Source organism: Lupinus angustifolius, chromosome LG19 (assembly GCF_001865875.1).
Source record: "Lupinus angustifolius cultivar Tanjil chromosome LG19, LupAngTanjil_v1.0, whole genome shotgun sequence".
NCBI classification, from domain to species: domain Eukaryota; kingdom Viridiplantae; phylum Streptophyta; class Magnoliopsida; order Fabales; family Fabaceae; genus Lupinus; species Lupinus angustifolius.
In genome coordinates this window covers 18,037,782-18,050,884 of record NC_032027.1, presented here as the reverse complement: position 1 = coordinate 18,050,884, position 13,103 = coordinate 18,037,782, and the positions used below count along the sequence as shown (strand labels likewise).

At 33.8% G+C, this 13,103-nt stretch overlaps 2 protein-coding genes across 3 annotated transcripts; one reads left to right on the top strand and one right to left on the bottom strand.

Annotated features, from left to right (window-relative positions):
• Nucleotides 3,094-6,371, top strand: LOC109334457 (dnaJ homolog subfamily C member 2-like). Its single transcript, XM_019570249.1, has 2 exons — nt 3,094-3,187; nt 3,934-6,371. The coding sequence occupies exon 2, from the start codon at nt 4,047-4,049 to the stop codon at nt 6,021-6,023; it is 1,977 nt and encodes a 658-aa protein (XP_019425794.1). The 5' UTR covers nt 3,094-3,187; nt 3,934-4,046; the 3' UTR covers nt 6,024-6,371.
• LOC109334396 (pre-mRNA-splicing factor CWC22 homolog) lies at nt 7,460-12,645 on the bottom strand. 2 transcript variants are annotated; one of them, XM_019570153.1, is made up of 9 exons: nt 12,604-12,645; nt 11,848-12,408; nt 11,104-11,808; nt 10,806-10,995; nt 9,969-10,072; nt 9,752-9,854; nt 9,342-9,646; nt 8,524-8,829; nt 7,756-8,100 (listed from the first exon to the last, which is right to left on the bottom strand). In XM_019570153.1, exons 2-9 carry the CDS (start codon nt 12,388-12,390, stop codon nt 7,756-7,758), a joined length of 2,601 nt encoding a protein of 866 aa, XP_019425698.1. In that variant the 5' UTR covers nt 12,391-12,408; nt 12,604-12,645. The 2 variants fall into 2 exon arrangements, with proteins under 2 accessions (XP_019425697.1, XP_019425698.1); XM_019570152.1 differs by having other exon boundaries at nt 7,460-8,100; nt 11,104-12,408.

Genomic DNA, 13,103 nt, shown 5'->3' with positions numbered 1-13,103 from the left:
AGATCATAAGATATCCAGACACAATAACATATTGATACCGCTCGAAATAGCAACAAAAAAACTAAGGAGACGAATGAAATTTAGATATATGTTCACAATTACCAACAAAAGTATTTTGGCAATGTTCCATGAAATAAAAGAGGTACCAATTTAGTGAAAGTATTCCTAAATAGATTGATATGATAACTCAACATAGTGACAGACACCACACTTAATGGTGAAAAAAACAAAAAGAAAGAGTACAGAAAATGAAATTTCATTTATGAAAATATCGATGAAATATGTTTCTAGAAGTGAAAATTCCCAATTATATTGTTTAGAGAAATAGAAAATTATTTTGTCAAACTTCTTACACAAATATTCAATTAGTTTATCCCTCACTTTTGACCCGTTTTATTGACCTCACACTTTGGTTTTTGAATGAAATTATGAATTAAGGTTTGTTACCTTCTGGGCTTGGGCCGAGGAACATGTTAGTTCTGAATGTGGAGCTTGGCTTCAGAAAAAAGAAATAAATAAAAGTGTGGGTTTGTTATAAGTGAAGGTGACTTATGAATGAGGAACTCAGAGATAATCATTTGTCTTTCAATTCAAACCTGCATTCTACTTTCCATCTTAGTGAACACAATCAAGCAATCACACTTCATTCAAATTATTGCATTTTCATGCTAACTAAAATTAAATAACTACTTCTTCCTGGCTCATATCAATAGCAGTCCCAACCAAGCTCCAACAACCAATTCATTTACCTCATTACCAATTCTGCCACCATAACTATTTATGAATCTGTCTAGGAGTTGAATTCTGGAAGGGTAAAAAGGGAAAAAATAGATTTCAAAATCATTTCACCAATGTATTTTATGACTCTCAACTTTTCAATTTTTCTTATTTTCCACCAAAACTCATCTCGCACAAACCTTAAGGTCAACTATAATATTAATTCATCAAGTCTAATTTGATGTAGTTACATAAGTGACCATAAAAAAAATTGAATAGAAGTATGTCATCTCATTGTTTAAAATGTAATATTTATGCACAATTATTCTAAAGATTTTTAGATGGCAAAATGGAAAATATCTAAGGGTGCATCCACATAGCCTGTATTTTTTTGTAGGTGAGACATACAAATTTTGTCTGCCTAGTCCATGGACATTTCCATTGGACAATATGGGCGGCCTATAGACATTATTTAAGAAAAAAGTTAATAAAATTTTAAATCAATTATGATGTAATATGATTTTTAGTCCCTAAAAAATTATAATCTAATGTTGTTCAACTTTTTACAAAATATCAAAGTTTTTGTTAATTTTTTTATCTTCAACTACTTTATTTAATTTATTTGTATTTATTTATTTTAATTATCGAATAATGTTCGCAGGCCGCCTGTATGCCTATTAGCATGTTTTAAAATGGGCAGAACATTAAATTTTATCTGTTAAGATAATATGGGCAGGTATGTCCACTTAAATTTTTGCGGGCATGAACTAAACACATTGAGCGGTCTATTTTGCCATATCTATATACAATCAAAACAATATTTAATATGTATTTACATTATTAGTATTTAAAAGACAATGATTATTAAAATATAATTTTTTACATCTTCTCTCCATATATATTTTCCTCATTTTTATAGCTTATCATATTTATTTGTTTCACTATAAATTTATATGTGAGATTCTAATAAGAGTGTAATATGCATGTATTATTAGTGTAAAAAAACTTATATACACATATATTAACACTCATTTTTGTCTGATCCAGAAAATGCCCAAAATGTTTTAAATAAAAAAGTAAAATGACTTTACTTAATTTTAATGAATAAAAATAACTAAAACCATTTTATGAAGTTTTTATAATTATTTTCGAAATTAATTAAACTGGAGAAATTAAAAAAAATACTTGGAACATATTTTTAGGAGCTTCATTTTACAAAAAAGTAAAAAAGAAAAAATGTAACAAATAATAATACTAAATCTATATTGATAAGGTTCTTAAATCTAAGTGACCGGGTTAACCGAAAATATAACAAATAATGATTCTAAATCTATGTTGATAAGATTAATAAATCTAAGTGATTAGGTTAATTGATAATTCAAAAATAAAAATATTAAATCTAAGTGATTAGGTTAACCAATAATTCAAAATAATAATACTAAATCTATATAATAATACTAAATCTATGTTGATAATGTTCTTAAATCTAAGTGATTGGGTTAACTGAAAATTTAAAAATAATAATAAATAAATCAAGGTCGTTAGATTTCCTAAATCTAAATGATTATGTTAACAAAAAGTTCAAAACCAAATTAAATTAATTCACAAAAAAATATTGTTTTAGAAAATAAAAATTTGCATTAGTTATGGGCCACTATGAGCCCACATTTGTTTTCTTAAAAAAAAAGAGAAAAAATGTCTTTCTATTTATTTATTTCGGTTATTTGAAATCTTGAATGTTCTGTATAGAAAATAATTAAATTTTATTTTATCCATTTTTATAAAGATTTTCGGATTAATTAAAATAAATAAATAAGTAAAATACAATAACAAACTAATATGAATTTGAAAATAGTTAACAGAATAATATTAAAATAAGATGATCAAATCAGTCATGTTAAGATCTCTTAATTTAATGGATCAGATTTATCCAGAGTCGAAAAGTAGTTAACTTAAATTTGGGATTAAGTGGATGGAATTTCACTGTAAAATGTAGTAACGACTTTAACAAAGTCGTGCAACCAAAAATCAACGTGCAACCATATATTGTATTATCTACTATTTATTTGTATTTTTTTAAAAGTCAATAATAATTAAACATGAATGTTACATAACGTAATAACACAATATAAAACTGATATATTGTCAATATTTATATTTTTTTTCCTTTTATAATAAATATAAAATATATGTGAACAATAAGATTATGATTAAACATATGTTAGATAGGGTAGGATGAAATAGGTTGTATTAGATTATAATATATTTAATAAGATTATATAATTTTATTTTACTAATTTTTGGGAGAAAAAGAAAATAGAGAAGTGAGAAAGTGAGATAGGGTAATTGTTGATACCCTTGAATGTGAGTATAAAACCTCATTCCAACAATCAGGTTTTCCTCTCTCTTCTTCACAGACGGCAACACCTTCTTCCTTTCCTACTGATTTCTTCTTCCCCTTTTTTTATCGGTAAAGTTTTCATTTTTCTTCTTCTTCTTCTTCTCTCTTTTCTATTTCATCCTTTCTTTGTTCATAATATCATCATGCCCTTTTGTTTTCACCCCATTCAATCGTTATCTATTTTCATTATATACTCTTATGTTGCTTGCTACAGCTAGATTTCAATGGGTTTCTGTAAAAATTCGATCTTTGGGTATTATATTTGAAACCCTTTTCAGATTATAGCTAATTGCTCGAGTAAGAGTCACCCTTTTGGTTTGTTCCGTTTAGGTTTTATTTATTTATTTATTGTGTTATCTGATTTTTCTGCTAATGATTATGTGATTGGATCCGTAATATTTTTAACATATTTCATGTTTTTTATCGTTTATAATTTATTGTTCTCCCATCTTATTTAGCTTGATGATTGAATTTCTTTGTGCTAGTGTTGTGGTATATATGTAAATGAAACTCACAAAGCTAGGTTAGTTAACATTTGAGATGGTTAGGTAATCTGAATTAGTCTCTTTTTTCTTACATCTGAAAGTTTTTTTAGGGTTTTGGTTTTCATACTTCTGAAAAAAAAGGTATTCTTTATTGGGTTTTATATGAAATAATGAATTATTGTTGCTAGATGATGTTAATTGTACTTACCCTATTAACTCATAATGAAACGTCCTTTCTCTCTTCAATATAATGGTTTAGCTGTATGATATATTATGTTCATGGTGGCATGGTATGTGATTTACTGATTGAATTTTTTCTTTGAAGTGCAGGTTCAAGTTAATAAGGAGTTAACTTTTTGGGGGAGTTGTTGAGTTGAAGGGAAGCTAGTTTTTACAATCAATATTAACTAAAGTTATATTTTGTGGTTCTGTCGGAAACTGTTATGGCTGTACATATCAAATACCGTCTTATTACTTACTCTCAGGAGCTTGTGGATGGGCAGCCTATTTTTGTTTCTTCCAACTGTCTTCCCGTCAAGGCTTTGAAACTTGAACCTGCTGGCCATGCTTACCATTCTGCTGCTCTTAAACTTCTTGGTGTTGAGGAAGATAATGGAGATGGTGCTGATAATAAAAAAGTGGTTGATGAAAAGGAGAGTAGTTATCTCCCTTCATTTGAGTCTTATAGTGGCAAGAGCAAGAAGAAATCTGGTTCTGGAGACAAGCAGCAAGATCACTATGCATTATTGGGCCTTGGACATTTAAGGTATCTTGCTACGGAGGATCAAATACGTAAAAGCTATCGTGAAACTGCTTTGAGGTTTCACCCTGACAAACAGGCTGCTCTTGTTCTTGCCGAGGAAACTGAAGCCGCAAAGCAGGCAAAGAAGGATGAGATCGAAACTCACTTCAAGGCAATCCAGGAATCATATGAGGTGTTGATTGATCCTGTGAAGAGAAGAATTTATGATTCCACAGATGAGTTTGATGATGATACTCCAACTGACTGTGCTCCACAAGACTTCTTCAAGGTGTTTGGCCCTGCTTTTATGAGGAACGGGCGGTGGTCGGTTACTCAGCCAATTCCAACACTGGGTGATGAAAATACATCATTGACAGAAGTTGATAATTTCTACAATTTTTGGTACTCCTTTAAAAGCTGGAGGGAGTTTCCTCATGATGATGAGTTTGATCTTGAGCAAGCTGAATCTCGAGACCATAAGAGGTGGATGGAAAGGCAGAATGCAAAGCTGTCAGAAAAAGCTAGGAAGGAAGAAACTGTTCGGATACGTGCTCTTGTTGATAATGCTTATAAGAGAGATCCAAGAATACTGAGAAGAAAGGAAGAGGAAAAGGCTGCAAGGCAAAAGAAAAAGCAGGCTAAGCACATAGCAAAGAAGTTACAGGAAGAAGAAGCAGCCAGAATTGCAGAAGAGGAGAGGCGACGAAAAGAGGAGGAGGATAAAAAAGCTGCAGAAGTTGCTTCGCAACTGAAGAAGGTGAAGGAGAAAGAGAAAAAGCTACTGCGGAAGGAACGTGCACGTCTTCGAACTCTTTCAGGACCTATTTTGTCACAGCATTTACTTGAAATTTCTGAGGATGATGTTGAAAAGCTTTGCATGTCACTTGCTATTGACCAGCTGAGGGGTTTGTGTGAGAGAATAGAAGGCAAACCGGTTATGGAGCAAGCAGAAGTTCTGAAAGATGCAGTGGGTGGTGAGACGGATGTGGTCAAAAAAGATAATATTGATCCGAAACCTACTATTCAACAAAATGGTTCTGTCAAGTCTAATGGCAGTGTTTCTTTGCTAAGCAACATTGAGAAGAAGGAGAAACCATGGAATAAAGAAGAGATTGAGCTACTGAGGAAAGGAATGCTGAAATATCCTAAAGGAACTTCACGAAGATGGGAGGTTATTTCAGAGTACATTGGTACCGGAAGATCCGTGGAAGATATTATGAAGGCAACTAAAACAGTTCTTCTCCAAAAGCCTGATTCTGCTAAAGCTTTTGATGCATTCCTCGAGAAGAGAAAGCCGGCTGCACAGATTGCATCTCCTTTGACAACCAGAGATGAAATACAAGGGGCATCAACTGATGTGCAGCCTGAAAACAGCGGGTCTGCTGCCGCAACAACAAACAACTCGGAGGATTCTCAGAGCAACAAAAGTACTGATACTCAGAACTCTCCTGGTGCCCCTGTTACTGCAAATGAAGTTTCTTCTAGTTCAACAGAACAAGACGTGTGGTCTGCCATACACGAGAGAGCATTGGTTAAAGCTTTGAAAACCTTCCCAAAGGAAACTAGCCAAAGATGGGAGCGCGTTGCAGCAGCTGTTCCTGGTAAGACTGTGGTTCAGTGCAAGAAGAAATTTGCCTCAATGAAGGAGAGTTTCAGGAACAAGAAATCTACAGTTTAATCTGTGCAATGAAACAATTGAAGAATCTTCAGAGTCACAATGATGAGTTAGTATTGGTTCCTATAGGCGGAGTAGTTTCATGCTGCTTTTTAGATTCTATATCTAAATTTTTTGAAGAGTTGGAACCTCCATAGCATAGGTGACTTTCAAGTTCCTTTATATCCCATAGCAGTAGTTGCTTCAATCTGATAGATGGTTAATTACTCAATTTCAATTTTTGTTTCCAATATTTTGCTTAACATTTTTTGCAACTATGAGCACATTTATTTTGTATTGAGTATGAGAGAGCAAGTATGGTTGTAGTTCAAGACTAATTGTGGTCTCCATTTATATTTTATCATTTTAAAAGCTAGTAGTCATCTTAATTCGCATTTTTACAAACCAGAAACTGTTTTATATTTTTATAGTTTGGTTTAAGACTATATTGTATGTGCAGTATAGAAGCATTGAAGTTGCAATTGAATTAAACAAAGTAACTAATATGAATTAAAGTTGCAAACTTGCAATAACAGAAGGTTGAGTTTAATGCCAGATTGGCTTTGGAGTCTATGAAGTGGAGTTGAGTACATGAAACTTCATGACAATTCTTTCAATGGATATGAGCTCAATTTCTCATGAAACTTGAAACCTCCACACACTTGTTTTGAGTGAATTTCCATTGTCCATTACCTCATTTCAGTCCCTCTTTAGGGACAGTGAACCTTATCTTTAGGTCATTCTAGACCTTTCAAACAACAAAATCTGAGAGACAATAAGCGGAATGGGCAAATTCATGCATCATTGCAGAACTATGCAAGTTTATATGTATTAGATTATGCAAATGATCAGTTAACAGGATATATAACATGTGGAGGTATTTTGTTTCACTTTAATACATTTGAAGCATACTTATTGAGCTCGGACCGGTCGGTTCATCTGGTTTGAGTCGCTCTTTTGATCAATTTAAACATAAAACTGCTAACTCGGTTAGTTAGACCAGTTCAACTTGGTCAATTCAATTACTTTTTAAATATATTAAAATCATATCATTGAGAGGAAAACAATCTGCCTTTTGAACTTATTTATAAGATTAAATTACACGACAGTTCCTAAGTTTTAGTGAAATTACACCAATCACTTCTTTCATTTTTACACTTACAAAACCACCCCTAATTATTTATTACATGAATCATCTCGAATTATATACATACATTATAATAAGAGAGATAAATGTAATTTCTTTGTTCAACCACTAACCAAATACCCTGACCGAGTGAATGATCAGTCTGACTTTAAGAACACATGTTTGAAGGATCTATTCCTGTACAATTGTGTCAATTAAAGGTTTTAAGAATTGCATGATCCACACAATTCCTCTATCATTGATACAAGCTCCTATCTAAGCAATCCATACTTTCCACCCAATAGAACAAAGACGAGTAATTTGAAGATAATTGAAAATGTTATGGTAGGAAACATTAACAAAATGTAACGGTACAACCTTTAGCTGTAATAATAAGTGACCATAAACTAACCAACATTGTAGAGTCGTAAGAAATTGAAATCACAGCATTTCACCTACAGTTTCTACAGCATATAGGTTCTATCTAAAGTATCATTGATACAAAATTACAAAGCCAGAAAGAGAGTTTCACATGATAAATATGATCTTAAAACAAATTGTCAAACCATGGAACCCAATAACAGTTTTGTGGATGCAAGGAAGGGCCTTCAACAATAACACAAAATTGCTTCACTTTCTCCTCCGCTTTCTTCGTTTCCTGTCACTTTCATCAGAGCTAGAAGACTCTGACTCAGAACTGGATGTTCCTGAGTCGGATGAATCAGACTTCCCTGACTCATCATCATCTGATTCTGAAACTTGTTTCTGTTGTTCCATGATAAGACGGGGCATATTTTTCAAATACTCGCGAAGGTTTTCAGTAAGACCACCAAGCCCAATGGACGTGAAGAAGTTAATGCAGAACCGTGTGTTCTTTGGATTATCTTTTGGGAATATAGATTCAAATGACTCCTGCACTGTTGGATCGTTTAACCGCTCGTTTAGCAGCCGGATGCCAAGATGCTCAGATAATTCCTACACCCAAAACATAAAGCATAAGATACCACTGCCAAAATCATTTTTCATGGAAAACATGAGTGCAACAATCAGCTTTATCAAGTAAACTACTAATAATTTAACCTCTACAGCAAACATAATGTCCTCTAGATTTTCGTTTCATAATTTTTCCCATCTTCAATAACATCATAACAAGAAAATTGCATAGCATACATATTACAGCAAACAAGTTTCAATAGATGAACCTTTTCATTTCAGATGCTATATTCCTTATACCAAATAATTTTAAGCAAACAAGACAAAGCCCCAACATGTTTCAGCACGTCTAAAAATATAATCTACATGTTTCTAATACTCAACTGAAACATTTTGAAATGATAATGCAGACAGATGGAGAAAAAAGGAGGAATGTTGAGATTTGAGTTTCATTCCACTTAGTACCTGGAAAAGGATCTTAATAAAGATACGCGAAGAAGAAGTTGTGTCCTCCTCAGTCAAGCGTATATATGATAAAACATGCCAAGGCAGAGCATCTGTACCAAGTAAATGAGCAAAAAACTTCGCCACATTCCGCAGTTTATTTGTTTCAAGTCGATGAATCATTGAGTACTGCTGCACAAAGCACTTCTCAAAATTTTCTTGATGTACTTTGTTGATCATGCAGAAACGCTGCCCTAGCAGACCATAATATCGTAGGTAAGTTCTCTCTTGACTGCAACACTCCAAAAGCATGATGCATAGTTCCATCTGCCATGAATCAAATAAACTTATCAGAGGCTGGAAATGGTATACATTCCGAGTAACTAATAACATAAATGCAGTTTACGCTTTTAGAAGTCAGACATGCTGTTACTGGAGTCCTACTTTTTAAACCAACACCAAAATAAGGTAATCATGAAACAAAAGAATCAAGTAATTTTGTACCCAAATGAAATAGATTTATAGCGCGATATGAAGAAAAACAAGCACAAATATATATAAACGGCTTCCCAGGTAGAGTTCAAGTGAGAAGTACCTTGATGGCAATAAGCAGGGGAGAGACTGAGAAAGAAAGCATTTTGATTTTTCAATAAATTTACACAAAAAATTAAAAAAATATATTACTTGTTTTATCAGATAATTAGAAAGATCTTCCATATTATTAAAATTTCAATTCAAAGTTCGCCAAACAAATATTAGCTTAGAATACAAAGAAAAAGGAAGCAGACCAATAGTTTTGGCAACAGGGCAGTAACGGCCTGCAGAAGTTCCAAACTCACCTCTTGACCAGGCTCTAGCTTGATTTTCAAAAGCTTATGGCCAGCTTCTTCAAAATCTACGCTGGACATGATTGTTAAGTAAATTGTTCTTCGCAGGTTGATAAGATTTGTCTCCGTTTCATCTTTTATTTGCATACTTTCCTCATCCTCGTCATCAGATTCATTATCGTCATCAGATTCATCATCTTCATCTGACCCTGCCTCAGAACCGTCTTCATCCTCAGATTCCTCACCCAGTATTGTTTTCTTCAAATCTTCATAACGCTTCTCATTCTCTGGGAAATTTGGGTCTGGCTTGAATATATCTGAGAAAAAAATGGCAGATAATGAATTCACAATGTGATACTGCCACGGGTTGATCAATCAAGATAGTAGAAACAAATTTAAACTTCAAATCATGAAAAATGTACCAAGGGAAATCTCTGGATCTATTTCCTCATCCAAGGAGACTTCATGGGTTAACTGATCTTCTTGCTCCACAAGGTCCAGTTCGGGACGAACAGCAGGATAGCCCTGCAAATTCAGACCATCATAAAGCATGTCAATTTCAATCTAGTCCATTAAACTGTTTGAACATTAATGTGCTGTCCCTTACAAAAATAATATTACTATATAAAATAATCATACCTGAAACTTGGCTTTTCTTATTGCAAATAGGCCCTCAATCAGAAACTGAACACGTTTGTCAATTTCTCCTTCATGGAGAATTCCACGGAAACGCTCAAAGATACCTTCAAAATTAAAAATCTCAATTAACAGAAATATCAAGGACTGCAATTGAACTTAAGCATCACAAGTGTCTTGCATTTGAATATTTTTGCAAGCATGGAAGAACCTATACAAGTATGACCTGGGTGCCTATGGTTAGCAATGCATAATTGTTTTTTTGTTTTAAGAATAGTAACTGGCTAGAAAAACATACTTCTCAGTATCAAGTTAATACAAGTTACAAAACTTTACACTGTGTTTTTAGTAATAAATGATGATAATACAACTTCGATAGTTTAAATAAAAGTTACAACATACAAGCCATACACAAAGTTAAAAAAATGATTTGGTACAATGTTAAACCACTTACAGCACCCAAACAGACTAAATTTCATTCTTTGTATTGCAAAAAAATTCATCAAATGTTCCTCCTATTCAACTTAGATCTACCTTTTGATTTAAATTAATCTATCCTCAAACTCTAACACAACCTCTGAAGAATATCAATTCCATTTATGTTCATTTCATGAACATGGAATCTTTAAACCCTTGATTCCACTCTCTTCCATTCTTGCAAAGGTACATCTTAATCCAAATACCATTTGCATGGCTTTACCATGCTTTGATAAAATATTCAAACCATGAAGCAGTGAAAATGGATTTTTGATGTAACATGGCAAGGTCGTGATCATATTTACAAATAAAAAACCTACTACGCGCACTATTGCATATAGTACAAAGGAAAGGAATACACACCATGAAGGCCTTTGGGAGAGAGATCACTCAGTATTGAACCACATTCGGTGACGAATCCCACAGCTACTTCAACACTATCATCGGTAGGCTTCTCCAGTAAAACTGTGAGTAACTCTAAAGCAATGATCTCATGAGCCACTTGCTGATTCACCAGATGTGCTATAAACTTAACAGCAGCGAGCAATTGAGGCTGCAAATAAAATGAAATATACAATTAAAAAATCAAATGTTATTAAATTGAAACATAACAATGATCTAAGAAATAAACTGCACATTAAACTAGCAGTTCGTTGCAAACCTTGTCATTCCGCTTATAAGCTCTCTTCAGCTGCAAGATAATCCTTCTTAGCAAGAGATCCCCCACCTCAGGAAACTTGGTGTTCACAACAGCAACCAATGCAGCGAAAACATCCGTGAATCCCGGAGATGCCATCTGTGACTTCATACATGACCGACAGAAAAGACCTCTTCCCCTAATCAAGTTCTCCGCAAATAGCTCCGGAATTATATTTTTTATGTTGGTAGCATTAACCTTGTTCACAAGTCCATTAATGCTCTTTCTTAGAGCATCCCATGTTAGTCGTTGATATTCAACACTGCTTTTGTCCTCAACTTGTTTCATCATCCGAGCCAACTTAAAAGGAGGAATGTAAACACCTCCGCTCTTGCCCGAATTAGTTGAATCACCACCATTCACCTTACCTTCCGGGATGGTTGGCTGTTTTGTATTTTCAACTACTCTTCTACCATGTCCATCATTCTCTTCCTTCCTACTTTCTTCACTCTGCTTGCTCCTATCCTTATCCCAACGATCCCTGTCACTGTCACCATCCTTTCCAACTACACTCCTCCTTTCTCTTTCTCTTTCCCTATCCTTTCCCCTTTCCCGGTCCCTAACCCTTCTCCTTTCCCTTTCCCCTTCTCTTTCTGATTTCCTGACCAGTTCCCTATCATCTTCCTCCAAATCATGACGCTCACGGCGATCTCTGATTTCATGTCTATTGTCCTCACCTCCACGCCTTCTATCACCCCCATAGGCCATGTCTCGTGGTTTATGTCTGTCTTTCTCCACTTGCCTGCCATCCACATTGGACCTTGGGTAAGATTCTCTAATACCAAGAGGAGCATCATCAACTTCAGCTTCTTCTCTTCTATGCTGAAGTGATCTCTCACCCCTGTCTTCCCTAACCTTCCTATTACTCACAATCTGGCCCTCTTCCTCCGAAGATTGAGAGTCATCCTTCCTTTCCCGATCTTTACTCTTCCCGTTCTCCTCTGCAGAATTCTCAGTTTCTTTTATTTCCCTTTGCTTACTCTTGCGCCCCTCTTCCTCAAGTACCTTGACACTTCTACCCCTGTCATCTTTATGGTCACGACGAATCCTAGTATCCCTCTTAGCCTTGTTTCTATACTTTTCCTCCGACCCTTCGGAATCAGTATTATACCTGTGACGACGATGACTAGTTTTACGATTATGATATCTATCTCTCACATCGTCCTCACTGGAGTCGCTATTTTGTTGTTTTCTACTATGCTTTCTCACATATTCTTCTTCGCTCGATTCACCACTGTGTTTTCTCGCCATGTGAAATCGAGAACTAACCTGATAAAAAAATCAATTTCACGAGAAATAAATTAAAGAACAGAAACTAAATCCAAAGAATTATAAGAATAGAATAGAGAGAGAGTAGTATCTTGTTGAAATAGAGATAAGTTAGAGATCTAAAAATGAATAAAAGAAGAAAAACGGTAATGAGATGGAATTGAAAAAAAGAGGAAAAATAGAATTGATATGAACCTGAGAGTGAGAGAAAACGGTAGAGAAGGGTAAGGAATTATAGAGAATACGTTTTCTTTTATATCTAGGGCTTGGGCTTGGGCTTTCGATCCCTATTTCATTCTCTCGAGATTTCAAACAAATCTTAAACAAATTCATAACATAATATGTCTACAATACTTTTAGGGTATCCACTTACGTTATAAGATTTGTTTGCATTCTTACTTTATTCATTAAAATTTTGAGAAAAAAATATATGTTTTATTATTCACAATTTATATTTATTTTTAATTATTATTGACTTTTCAAAAAAATTATTAGTGAATGATATACTAACTATGTATAAATCTTTATACTGATAATGTATAGATCATGACTAAAATAGCTACCAATAATAATAATCCTCATAAAAGAGCTCAATATCATCATGCCATGTGTATAATTAACTATGATTGTCAATTGATGTATTGTAGTTAAAAAAGAAGTACGAAAACTTTGAGTAAACAAAACACTTAGGACCG

Bases quoted from the DNA above. Each gene is read 5' to 3' on its own strand.
- LOC109334396 (XM_019570152.1), bottom strand. From the start codon at position 12,390: ATGGCGAGAAAACACAGTGGTGAATCGAGCGAAGAAGAATATGTGAGA. The intron at 9,647-9,751 runs GTACATTTTTCA...TTTTTTTCTCAG, and splicing joins AGATCCAGAGATTTCCCTTG to ATATATTCAAGCCAGACCCA. The intron at 8,101-8,523 runs GTACTAAGTGGA...TTTTGGGTGTAG, and splicing joins TTATTAAGATCCTTTTCCAG to GAATTATCTGAGCATCTTGG.
- LOC109334457 (XM_019570249.1), top strand. From the start codon at position 4,047: ATGGCTGTACATATCAAATACCGTCTTATTACTTACTCTCAGGAGCTT.